The following is a 13,048-nucleotide window of genomic DNA, read 5'->3' as shown; positions in this document are numbered from 1 at the left end:
GACACGCAGGCAACAACAACAACAACAACATTGTTTATTGCATGAGAGAAACCCACATAAGACCACACAAACAGCTGACACAGTGCTGTGTTGTTGAGTTTGTACCCCAGCACTAGGGCACAGGCTATTTAAACACATTTCTTCTGTCTTTGGAGTTGAGAACATTTTTGCTATGGCTTGAGTCTTGCAGTGTAATCAGAGGTGCTCAAACCAAGCCGTGCTCACACACATAAGAGCAGTCTGACCGATTTACACATCGCGTGCGAACCAGCCGCTTCTCGTGACAGCGGGACAGATGCTTCTCAGGCAAATGCTGCCTTCACTGCAGGAAGTGTAACCAAGCAGCACGGCGCATGCTCTCCAACCTCTCCGACAAGCTGAGGATGAATTATCTCCTGCTGTAAAGCGGTAAGTAAAGCTACGACGATACTGTTCAAAGTGTGGTTTTCTTGTGCAGTTTTAGTGTCCACGCGGTGTTTTTTTGTGTGCTCCCCCCCCCCTGAGCGCGCGCGGTCTCACTGTTGTTGGCCGGGGTGTGCGTGCCGCGCCGCACCGACAGACGTCAGTTTGAGTGGGTGAAGGAGGGTGAGCAAGGCACGCAACTGTCTGTGTCAGAGTTGCTGATCAAACAAGGGCTAGTAGGCTAGTTGATATAGAGTAAAATATAATAAACAGTTTATTGTACTTTTATGTTTATGTGCACTTTGTTATATACAAATGTTGCCTCTTTTGTGTCTCTCTAGAAAGGGATAACCCATAAGCAGGTTGTTGATATTTTATCCTCCATTTTAACGTGCTCTTTTGATATTTTCGCACACTGAGTCTCATTGCATCGAAAGCTGCTTGTAGGACTGAGAGCACAATATTGACAGAATCATACTTAAATAAATGTAAAGTTACCCTTTGATTGGCCTACTGCTCATTGCCTGTTTACCAATAAGATAATGTCATTTTTTTGTGTGTCCATTTCCTAGTTATGCTTCCATTGATAACAGCCTACACCAATTTCATCCTAAAAGTTTGAATATGCTGTATGTCAACACCTAAATTGCCAGTTATGAAAGACATGCAACAACCTTCTTACAACCTTGTAATTTTACTGAAACATTTTCAAAAACTTCAAGGGATAGATATCCAATGACAGCAGACACAGAAAAGTAGAGTCTCCACACATTGTTATCAACTGGAGTGTAATATTTTCCTTGATATGACTTGGTACAACACTTCAGCTATACTTAGTTCAACCTTTTATTGTTTTCATATTTGTGGTTAAAGAAGATGCCTTAATGCAGAGTGGTTGCACAACACAGTACTGCTTTTATAGTTTATAATATATATATATATATATACTGTATATATGTATATATGTGACATTACATTTTTTCTAGTTATATCCACCTTAGCTATCATGTAGCTGCATCATTTTCACACTTCCAGCTTGAACACACAGATGTTTATGTCAAATTTAAGCCACATCTCGTTATCTACCGTATAAATCCATGCATAGTTTTAATAGCAATAAAGGAAGCAAGCCTATATGAGATATGAGGATTACGTCATTTTAAGCTCACTATGGATTCTTTGCTATGACAGTTGCATGCCAGAAAAGGCTGTTGGGTGAGGCTCTCATAGACTTGTGAGTGTAATAAATAGTATCCCTGCGTGCGTGTGTGTGTGCTCTGGATGCTAACATGCGTGCCCGTCTCTCTGTGCGTGCAGCTCAGTGGGGAGGGGTGATGGCGGGGGCTGAGGTCACTGTGTCTTCAGGGGATCTCATGATGCTGAAGGAAGAAGAAAGGGAGGCCAGTGGCAGCAACCATAAGACTCAAGTCATCCTGCACCTGCAGCCCATCCTGCATGGGTAACATTGCTTTTTATCAATACAAGCGTAGTAGATGTCTTGAATTAGCTATGTGACATACAATATTGACAAATATAAATTTAAAGTCAGGTGTTCAGTTTTCTCTTTTCTTATAATTCATATTAAAATAAAATAAAATAAAAACCCACAATTCTACATTAATGCAGTTGAACATCCATGCATCAGTTTAATGCAATTTCACCCCGAAGAATGCAACAGTTAAATGTGGGGTTAAGAGAAGTAGTTACATTTCAAGAGCTTAGGCATGCTGGAGTTATTTACATACTTCAGTGTTGTATTCAGAGCTTGTTAACTCTTAGCTGGCATGACATTTGCGTATACAGTATTCTGTTAAAAGTCACCCTCTGTCACCCTCTGCAGGGTGAACGATGACATTGCTGATACTGGAACGACAGTCTTGGCCATAGAGACACACCATGGTATGTTGACACACCGCTGACATTAAAGCACATAAGCATATGAAATCAATAACTTACTTATTACAATAAATGTGTAATGAGCACAAATAACTCTTTCATTGTGTAGTTAAATGTATTGCCCTATTATTCAACAAATACCAGTTATTATAGAATATTGACCAAATTCATTGTCACATGTTGTCTACATTCATAGCAGCTTGGTTTGTATTTTTGTGTGAAAAAAGCCCATGTAATTATACTTTGATTTATGCACTTGTTTTTTTGCTTGTGACCTGTAGAAGACAGTAAAGAAGAAGGAGAGGAGATCGAGTATGGCTACCCCATCACATGTGGAGACAGCAGAGCCGTATTACTGTTTAAGAAGTTTGTGTGCCCTGGAATCAATGTGAGATGTGTCAAAGTAAGTTGATGATTTGGTGTCATTTATAACACTTTGTCATATCTGTGCCTTTCCTGTCTTTATATTTTTTCAATTGCTTTTTATATTTTAAGAATAAATGATTGTTTTCTTCATCTCTTACAGTTCAATGACCAGCTCATCAGCCCTAAGCAGTTTGTACACCTGGCTGGGAAAGCCACCCTGAAGGACTGGAAAAGGGCTATAAGACTGGGAGGGGTAATGCTCAGGTAAGTGTATGAAAAAAAAAAAGAATAATCGGAAGACAAAGGACTAGATATGCTTCTGGGAGTAGTTATCACATATAGGTGCCCATTGGATACTTTGAGTTTTGAGGATTGCTGTCATAAACCCAAAAGCGTTCATCAGGTTGTGATGAGAAATGAATAAGGTGTGGATTATTTGCATCCAGCTTGACCTTGTTGCAACATGTCAAATGTCTATTAATTTTTTTTTCTTTCACTATATTTTTTTCCATTCTATGATGGAGTGATGAAGTTTCCCTTCCTCCTGAACAAATAGTTGTCCACTTTGAAGGTGAATAAGATAAGTGTAACTCAACACAGGTGTGGAAGTCACTGCATACGATGGCCCTTTCCCAAAAGCCACAGTTCAGTATGGAGTGCAGACTTTTCAGTGCAGGGTTTCAGTAGACTGAACCCTTGTGGTCATTCAGTGGGCATTTTTTGGGTCCACCTCAGTAGATTGAACATTGTTAATCTGTAAAATAGTTTACATGCAATGTGAGGATTTTTATTATTTACTGAGCCATCGTGCATGTCACATCTGAGCTGGAGTGTCATTCACACTGAACGAATCAGACAAAGTAGGAACAAATATCGGCCTGCTGTTACAGAACAGATAGGAGGGACTGTCTACTCTCTACTGTCAGATTGTGTTGGCACTTTGCAATTCAAAAGCACCCAATGGCCCTGAAGAAGACCTATGCTTGCTGTAATATGTAGGCCATTTTATGTAAAGAAAATTTGGCGATTCAAAAATATTTGGGACACAAATCCTAATGTATGCCTTTTAAGGACAGTTGCAATTACGTTTTGGGTGGAGCACACTACTTGTCTTTCTGATCTTGCCCTCAAAGCTCCTTGGGTGTTATATGCATCCTCACTGGTAATTTAAATGACCTTCAGGGCAGGTCCTCACATCATTCTGTTGCATCAGGGTTAAAGTGTCAGACTTTAAACACCTCAATCTTATGCAGTCAACAATCATTCTCATAATGTGCACTTACGTCGTGTCTGCGTTGGGCTTTGCTTCTACATTCCAGAGGTAGTGAGTAAGCAGCAATATCATAAGAGCAGGATCAAATAACATGCAAGCAAGCTGCTGACTGAAACGTCTCACTGGATTTATCATGTCCGCACTTGTTCTTGGTGTCACCGTGTCTCTGTCAATATACTGTATCCACTCAATAATATATTTTTTCTCTAGAGTTCATATCAGTGGGCTCTCTGTAAAACAAACCTCTGGGAAGTCATCGGAAATGTTCAACTTAATCAATCAACACTTTATCCGGCCTTTGGCTCCTGTGGAACAGAATATTTTCTTGTAGTGTTCTTTTGACCCGTTTCTTCCCTCACAGGAAAATGATGGACTCCGGCCAGATAGATTTCTACCAGCACAACACCGTGTGCAGCAACACCTGCCGCAGCACTAAATTTGATGTGCTGATCAACAGTACGCGGCTTCCTCCTGGGGCCTCCGTGCAGCCCAGCACGTCGTGTCTGCCTCTGGACGCTCTCGGAGGACAGGTGCCTCCACTGACAGGTAGATTTAAGCTGGCACTCACAGTTTGAGTTTTTCCTCTCTCCCACCTTTGCTTTGGCTGCTGTTTTCATTGATGCAGATAAAAACTTTAGAAACCAGCTGCTTATATTTTGTCTGCAGTAGGAACCAAGTTAGACTTGTTTTTTCTGACATATGCTGTCCGAGGACAGTAAGGAAGTAGAAGTAGGAATAAGTTTAACAAATGATAACAGACACTATAATCTATTCCTGTGATTGTAGCTCATTACTTAGAGTGAAGTTTTTATTTCTTATTTTATACAACTGCCTAGTCGATGTTTGTTTTATGGATGTCCCAGAAACATTTTAACACAATTTATAACAGACACAAGAAAAATTAGGAAATTGGGAAATTAGAAAGGAAAAGTTGTGTTTTCTTAACTGTCTTTCCTTCCCGACTCAAGATGAATGGAAATAAGAGATGTTTATGCACACTGTTGTCATTTCAGGGGAGCGTGTGCATGATGCAGCCGAGGTAGAGGAGCCTTCTGAGGAGAAGTTCACCGCAACAGCAGAGTGGAGTCCTGGTCGAGCCCGGCCTTTAGTTTCCACAACAGCCAATGGACATGCTGCAAAAAGAAAGAGGGCTGACACACCTGGTAAGTATAAGAAAGAATATACACGTGACTTTTAAACAACCAGAGTAAGAAATGGTTGAGAAAATGATTCAGAAATAGTGATACGTCTAATATATTGACTAGAAAGCTTCAAGAGAGGCTCCATTTATTTTGCTTGCTTAATTTCCTTAACAGCAAGAAACTACTCGCCTGCAGCGCTGCCTTAATAAGAGATGATACATGAGTTGCATGTAAAATCCTGGTAATATACCAAATGTCTACCAGGTGATTCTTTAAAACCTCAATGGCAAAATCTGAAGTCATAGATGTAGCATTCAGTTTTGATATGAACCATTTTGTCAGCTGATGAAGGCCAATATCCTGGAGGTACATTCTTGAAGTTTATATGGTGCAGCCCACTGACCTTCAGTTTTCTAGGTGTCACACACTCCAAAGTTGTGTCCTTTAAGAAGGTGGCCCTGTTAACTGATGAGGAAATGAACTGTAACATTAAGGCCTGAACTTCAACAGTTATCACATAAATAATAAATTAAACACAATGAAAACAGAATATTAACACCAAGCACTGCTGCTTTAAACCTAAACCACTGAGCCAATGAAGCTCTGCAGTTTTGGGATATTCTGCTTTTCTGACACACTTAAGAAGTTGCCGAGTATTTGCAGGCAGAGGTTCACATCCCTTTATATTACTATCTACTGCATCTCCACATTTCTACACGCGCCTTTTCCTGCAGGGACCTCAGCTTTGATTTAAGGGCTTTTAAAGGTGACCTGATTAGGCATGGTTCCAGCTGTAGTTGGTAACATAGCCTCAGGTGATCTTTTTGTGTGAATGGCAAATTGTAGTGCCTCACTGCACAAGCGGTATTGCTTGTCTCAGGGCTTAAAATATATTGACAAATCTCAGTAAAACCATTCAACCTATAACTATTCTCCTCTATCTCAGGAAATGTTCTACTTCCCATTAGTGTTTCTTCTTGACATGGAGAAACGCATGAGTTTAGCTTCTTAAATGGGAGTTAGAGTATCTTTCAAGGACATATTGCATTCATCTTGACAGACATTTAAGGAAATGTGAAAGTGGATGCATTTCTTTCAAGATAAGATTTCAAGCACCTCTGACATTTTATCACTCTAATATACTCAACCTCTATTTTGCTCTGCTTCTAACAGGTCCCAAGTAATTTTTCAGCCTTCATTCAATCTGCCCTGTCCTCTTTCCGATCCTCTATTCACCACCATTTCCTGCTCGTTCCTCTTCGTCCTCTATCACCCGTTTAACATCCTCTCTCCCTCTGCTCCGCTCCCATTTCCTCTATCTTGTTATTTTCTTATTTTTTTTCATTGTTTCTCCAAGCCATGCAGCTTATTTCAGCTTCCCTCCTCAATTTATTACTCTCTTTTAAGCCTTTAACTATCCTCCAACCTCACTTCCACACATTTCCTAGCCCCCATACACCATGGTACTTATTATATGTTTCTGATTTATTTTTCTCTGCCTTTTCTTTCCCATTCAGTTCAATCTCTTTCTTAAAAGCATACACATCCACAGAAGTGCAGATGTACACATATTACCTCTATGATCTCTTATTTCTCTGAGGCACTTTGTCATTTTTGAATGAAAACACAAAACACACACACACACACACACAAAGTTCCCCACATATCTTAATGTTGTTCCATACTTACTGACTTTGTGTAGATGGAGTACTGAGCTTGTGGCAGGGGGTGGCAGACTCTGGGCTGATGGGGGAGGTCCTGTCCAGTCTCCAGACTGAATTATTAGGCACTCTTAAAGGAGTGGAAGCTCGCAGTGAGAAGGCCAACCTGCAGGAGACAGGTGAGTTAAACAGTTGGGCCATGCTAACTGCCAGACAGGGTAAATAATTGTTTTAGATTACGTTAGATAACAGTGAAGTCACAAAAAGTCACTTTAGGTTAGGGTTAAACACAAAGATACTGTAGATGATCCAAAAACATGCTTACAAAGTCATTTTCAAAAAATACCAAACTTACTGCAGCAGAGTCCAGAGGATTGGATATCCAATGAGATAAATACCAATTTCCAGAGAAACTGATGAAACAGTACAACCATGAGGAAACATCCACTCAAGGTGCTGGGTTGAAATCAATTCACTACTAAACAAGGATGATATGTGACTAAAAGTCAAGTTTGAGATTGTTTTTTTTAGAGTTAAAATATCTGACTTAATATTTTTTTTGTCAGATGCCGTCATCCTTAATTCCCTATGTAAGATGTTTGGACTTTTAGACTCAGTGAAGCAAGCTCTGAACCTGAAGCGCCACAACGATGAGGACAACAAAATTCTTCACAATGTTTACGGTGAGGACTGTCACAAAGGCAACATTAAAGTACACGCAGAGATATCATAGAGAACTGTATTAATTTATGTCCTGCTTTTTCTTAGTGTTGGAAGATATTTTGGAGGACCAGAGGAAACAGAGTTTTAATAAATGCCCCTCCATGAAACACATTCGACATCCATGTCACAACTCGTCAAACAGCCAATCCCACAACCTGCTGTCCCCCATCAAAACAAGCCCGGGGATCCAGCCTCTCTCTGTTTCTGGTTTATCTGCCGCATCTTACACTCAGCTCGCCATCGACCCTCAGGTATTCACCCATTCCTCTGCCTCCGCTGGCCGAGTTCACTGTGCCGGAGTCGGCAGGATAGACAGAGACTGCCAAAGTGCTGAGCTGGAGCGGGATCAGGAGCTCAGTGAGATGGGAAAACGAAAGAAGCTTCACAGACGGGGACAGGAGGAGACATCAGGGATCCACAAAGAGCCCGGACAGAGGACTATTAAGTTTCACACAGATTCTCACCCTGGAAGTCGGGCAGGAGAGGAGACAGAGGGATTGCATGACATTGAAAAGGTGGTGATAGGGGAAAAGATTTCAAAGGAACAAAGAAGTAAGTGAGTGTAAGATGATGATGACTACGGAAGCACGAAGCGGACTCACATAATACATCTACTCTGTTTTCCCGTGGTAACGAGTCATTTTTAGTTGTTTTCTCGAGATGTCAAATTATTTATCGCGTTTCCTCAGAGTTGCAAAAGCACAAAACAAACAGAAAGTTTAACTTATATAATTTGTATGGAAAATGGCATGTCATGGTATGATGTATCACAATGGCCAGCCTATTGTTTTGGTTTCTAGATCTCCAGGAAATAATCCCGTTATCACAGAAAAGAAACTTTGCTATCTCGAGATAATGAGAAAAAACAAGTTAAAATCTCAAGAAAACAACTGAAATCAACTGGTTATCACGTGAAAATAAGTAATTCAAATGTATGGATGCATGTCGTCCACTTCTACAGATGTCCTCAAAGGGAAACTAGCTAAGGGAGGGAATGTGCCTGAGACCTGGAGACTAGACAGGCAAGATATTTAAAATAAACAGTGTACTTTGTCACACATACTATACTTTTTTTCTTGTATAGTCAACCATTTTTACGAGTGATTTATTGTTTAAACTGCAAAAAAAAAAAAAAAAATCACTGAACCTACTTTTCAATGTGCACATTTATATGTTTCTTAGCAAACAACAGAAGTCAACAAAGCTACACTATTTTGCATGTTTTTTCAATACAAAGCCATCTTATTAAGCTCTGGGAAATTGCAATCGGTATTTTTTAATTGTATCTTTTATATAGCTAAAGTAATTAAGCAGTTAAAATGATCATGGAAGTCACTGCTGGGTAACCCTCAAACACAGGCTTCTCTCTGTTACAAACCAGGTATTTTGAAAAAAAAGTATTTTAAATTTCATTTTTACGACACTTTAGGTCTGTAAATATAATATTTGGTTGACTTTATGTGAGTGTATTCCCCCTTGTCTTAAGATGGTTGGCAACCTTTTTCAGATTTTGTTACTATTTCCTCAAACTTTTCTAATCAATTTCTTTATACTATTTGTAATTGGAAATACGTATTTAGTGAATCACTTGCGTGGGTGGGATTAAATGTTATCTGTTTTTTGTGGAAAAAAATCTCCCACTCAGGCTTGTATCTCGGGTTACGGTATAATGCCTCAGACCTGCCTCAGATATATGCACGAGACTATCATGGTCTGAATAATAGACGATCCTTCGTTTTTTTTTTTTTAAGTGAAAACAATGTAAAGTAAGTCATGTGACTGGTGATGTGCTGTTACTTTAAACAGGGTGCTGTTAACGTATGTGCTGCAAATACATAAACGTGTGCTTTTTTTTGTCATTTTTGTCTTCTCTTTGTTATGGACAAAATGTAAAGTAAAAAAAGTTATGCACATATGTACGATGAAAAGGACACTGATGTCCCTTGTAACATAAAGAACACATTTAAAATAAACAATATGTTTGATATTTACAGAAGAAGTGTTTTAGCTTGTTCAAAACATGATTTCATTGTTGAGATTTGTAAAATGCATATTGTTCATATAAGTTTACCCGCTGCAGAGACCTGAATTGCCTTTTTGTTTTTCCGTTCATTGATTTCAACATTCTTGGTTACATTAGGTGTTTTTCGGACCGAAGGAACTTTTTCATAGTTCTAGGAACTCTTGGAACTCTACTTTAATTAATTTGGCACCAACAGAAAGTTGAACTATTTTAGCTCCTAGAAATCTGTTTAAAGGAACCCTTTTAGCCCCTGTTTCAGAGTAGGTACCAAGGCGGTGTGAAAACAGACAGAGAAGAGGTCACCACGGTGAGCTGAGGTGCATTTCGGACTTATGGTCGCAGAACAATCACTGATAATTTATATAGTGATTTCATTGACTGATATAACTGTTTGGTGATTGGAGTAGTGCTTCCAAAGTTTCGGCTCTCAGATGCCGCAGCACTTTTCCACCCGGTGATTTTCTATTCCTTTTATTTAAGAAGCACCAGTCTGCATGGCGAGGCTGCCTGAGCTGTGTGATGGACAGTTATAGTTTGATATCCAACCCCCGTCAGTACTGTAATGATATGTTATTATAAATGAAAGCACAACACTGCCTGTGCAGATGTAGTAGTTTTCGAGGGGGATGTGAGTGGCAGCTGAGAAAATGTGCGATAAAAATGACTTTCATCATAGTGCAGCTGTCTGTATCCCTCTGATGCCTGTCCTCTTGTCGGGTTCGAACAGTGTTTTTGCAACATCCTGTTCCTGCAAATTAAAGCATCATGCAGTTGAACAGATTCAAGACAAAATAATCCCTAGTTTAAATAAATTTCTGCTCTGTGCCTTGAATACCCACAAAATGGCTACCATGCATCAGGCTGGTGTAATTACAGGTGTTAGCTTGACATACACTCCTTTAGTTAAATTAAGTAATTTGCCGAGCAATCCGTCGTTCATCTATCATTCGGGGCTAACAACATTAGAGACTGAGATGTGCGCTCATGTTGGAAGCCGCAGATGCGTCTGTTTGTCCCCTTTAATTTGATTCACCACTTGAATGTTCATACAAGAAAACAAAGTGAGTGATGAATAGCCTGCATAATGGCTTCTTGATCCGATTGAGATTCCTGGAGCCGCAGCTAAATGTGTCAGCCAAACTGTGTTTTAACGCCAGGTGAGTTCATGCAGAGGAGCAGCTGCCGCATCAGCACTTGTGCAAGATGTTTGATCTAAAGGTGACTCTTGGAGTCATCCTTATGTTGTGGTGTAACACGGGACGCAGTGAACTTCAGAACCTGGTAATCAAATAAACCACCATATTGATTTAACCTCCTTTTTGCATAACAAAAACAGTACCAAGGGCTTTTCATGTATTTCTTCATGAAGATGTTTACATTTAAATACACACTTAAATAAAACCCAAGGATGAGGTCTGTTAAGTATCCCCCAACAAACATGGCCAGCTGTGAGCTAATCAAATGCAGATTCAATGCACACAGCATAATATATGGAGATATATGCTTTGCATGACGAAATGTGGAGATAGCTGACCTGTCAGTCCTGAGTGAACTTTTTACACAACACATGGACAGGAAGGCGTTGAAAAGCGCACCGTGTATTTCAGTGCTTTATACTTTTTGCAAAACTTGTCTCTAACTCACTCTCATGAGTAACCTGAAGACTTGTCACTCTCGGCATGTAAGCAAGTTATTACAGCCACCTGCTTAAAGGCAACAAAATACCTGCAAATATGCAGAAGAGAATATAGACTCCATTCCAGTTTAAATTAAATAACAAAAATGTATTAAAATATTTATGCACAGTCCTCATGACTTTATGATGCCTTTAAATGACAGCTGAAAGTCAAGTTCATTTAACTATGAATTCTCCCAAATATTTTCTGCTGATTTCAGACATCAGTTCACTGGTTGGCTGACAGGAAAAGATCAAGGTAAAGTCAGAGTGAAACGTTTATTTGTCTTCACACATGCAGCTTGTCCCAGAAACTTCAAGAAGATTTTAGGAATTTTGTGCAAGTTTGAAAGCACCAATAATTCAGTGGAGTATACAGCAAGCCAGACTAATAAACCCTATTGGAAATGTTCTTAAGGCCATCTTTTTGTTGTTGTTAAATTCTTGAATGAAGAATTCTACTGACATTGAAGAACAGCTTACATTGTACAGAACTTAACTCTGATCCAGCCCCACTTATCTTGACCTATGATTGGACTACTTCTCCTCATTTCTGAGTTTACTTTCCTTCTCTTGACACTTAAAATGATAGTAATTCATCTCAAGTGACTTTTTAAAAAATATTATTTGAAATACTGAATAACAAAGAACTACCCAGGGGCCTTTTCCCCATTGGACCTTGGGTAGTCAGTCCCACTAACCCCTATACCATATTGAATCCCATTGATACACAAAGACACACACAAAGACATTTAATGTATTTACTAAAACAAGATTTCATTTCATTCTGAAATCCTATTGAGTGGATGTCTTTTTTTCCAAAACTGAGGATAAGTCCCCTAAATTGGACTGTGTGAACACGATCTGTGTCTCTGTTATTAAAAACAAAGACACACACACACACACACACACACACACACACACACACACACACACACACACACACACACACACACACACACACACACACACACACACACAGATGCCTAATGACATTTCCAAACCTTGGGCTGTCCAGAAACCTAAGCCTGATTCTTATTTCCTCCTCCTAACACTGAAACCTCGAACAACCATTTTGGAGCAGTAAGAACACACAAACATTTCTGCCCTCTTTCTCAACGTCAAACTCCTCCTCATGGTCCCCACAAAGATACAAACACAGCGGCGTAAACACAGTCTGGGTTTTGCATGGCCGACGTTTGAATACCACGGTGTCGCTGCCACACTCGGCCGCTTGGAGGCGCCCGGCTCTTACTTTGAGTGCGCTGGAGGAGAAGTGGAGGCTGGGAAAGTAAAGTGAGCTTGTGAAGAAATCTCTTCCCTGAACTGTTTACCCTGACGTCAGTTTGCAGAACTAGCTCTGCCCTGTCTCCCTCAGTGTCTGTGAAACTCCTCTCAGTGAGAATTGCTGGAGTAGATGGGTTCGGCTCTACCTACTGACGCGCCCGGACCTCACGGAGTGAATGAAATGATTCCCTCTGCACATTTAAAGTGGACTAAAACAGCTACGCGATGAACACCTGCGCCTTTCTGTTGATTTTGGCTGTTCAGATCTACGCCGATGGCATTGAGGGGCCAACAGGTAAGGCACATTTCCATCTTCATCCCTTAAAAACGTAGTTTGGAAGTTTTAACATGCGGATGAAACTCCGCTAGAGGGAAAAGCAGAGCGAGTTTGGTAAAGAAGAACTTTGTGCCGCCTTCACCTAGCATGTTGGTGTTTACCTGGGGCTTGCCGCTGCTTTCATGTCGCCTGCTGGGACAGAGGTAGTCCTCCCAACAACAACATTCAAACATGCCCGTTGAATAACTTTGTAAACTGAGGTATTACGTTTTCTTAGTACCTGACGAATGTAAATATTGTAAGTTATTTTGGAAGAGTGGGTC

At 40.1% G+C, this 13,048-nt stretch overlaps 2 protein-coding genes across 7 annotated transcripts in view; both read left to right on the top strand.

Annotated features, from left to right (window-relative positions):
• Positions 1 to 46: 46 nt before the first annotated feature.
• On the top strand, positions 47 to 9,475 carry LOC110000864 (glucocorticoid modulatory element-binding protein 1-like). The gene is made up of 10 exons (XM_020656227.3): positions 47 to 408; positions 1,720 to 1,861; positions 2,243 to 2,301; positions 2,580 to 2,701; positions 2,825 to 2,928; positions 4,299 to 4,483; positions 4,951 to 5,100; positions 6,782 to 6,919; positions 7,307 to 7,423; positions 7,509 to 9,475. The coding sequence occupies exons 2-10, from the start codon at positions 1,737 to 1,739 to the stop codon at positions 8,021 to 8,023; spliced, it is 1,515 nt and encodes a 504-aa protein (XP_020511883.2). The 5' UTR covers positions 47 to 408; positions 1,720 to 1,736; the 3' UTR covers positions 8,024 to 9,475.
• A 3,020-nt stretch (positions 9,476 to 12,495) lies between these two features.
• ptprub (protein tyrosine phosphatase receptor type Ub) overlaps positions 12,496 to 13,048 on the top strand; it is a 162,594-nt gene continuing 162,041 nt past the window's right edge. For all 6 annotated transcript variants that reach the window (XM_065957543.1, XM_065957541.1, XM_065957545.1 and 3 more), the window contains exon 1: positions 12,496 to 12,743. In XM_065957543.1, the coding sequence (XP_065813615.1) occupies positions 12,674 to 12,743 (70 nt within the window). In that variant the 5' untranslated portion in view covers positions 12,496 to 12,673. The remainder of the gene's footprint in view (positions 12,744 to 13,048) is intronic.

This window comes from Labrus bergylta, chromosome 8 (genome assembly GCF_963930695.1).
Source record: "Labrus bergylta chromosome 8, fLabBer1.1, whole genome shotgun sequence".
Classification (NCBI taxonomy): domain Eukaryota; kingdom Metazoa; phylum Chordata; class Actinopteri; order Labriformes; family Labridae; genus Labrus; species Labrus bergylta.
Note: the sequence above shows the minus strand (reverse complement) of the source record. Positions and strands in the feature narration are given on the sequence as shown.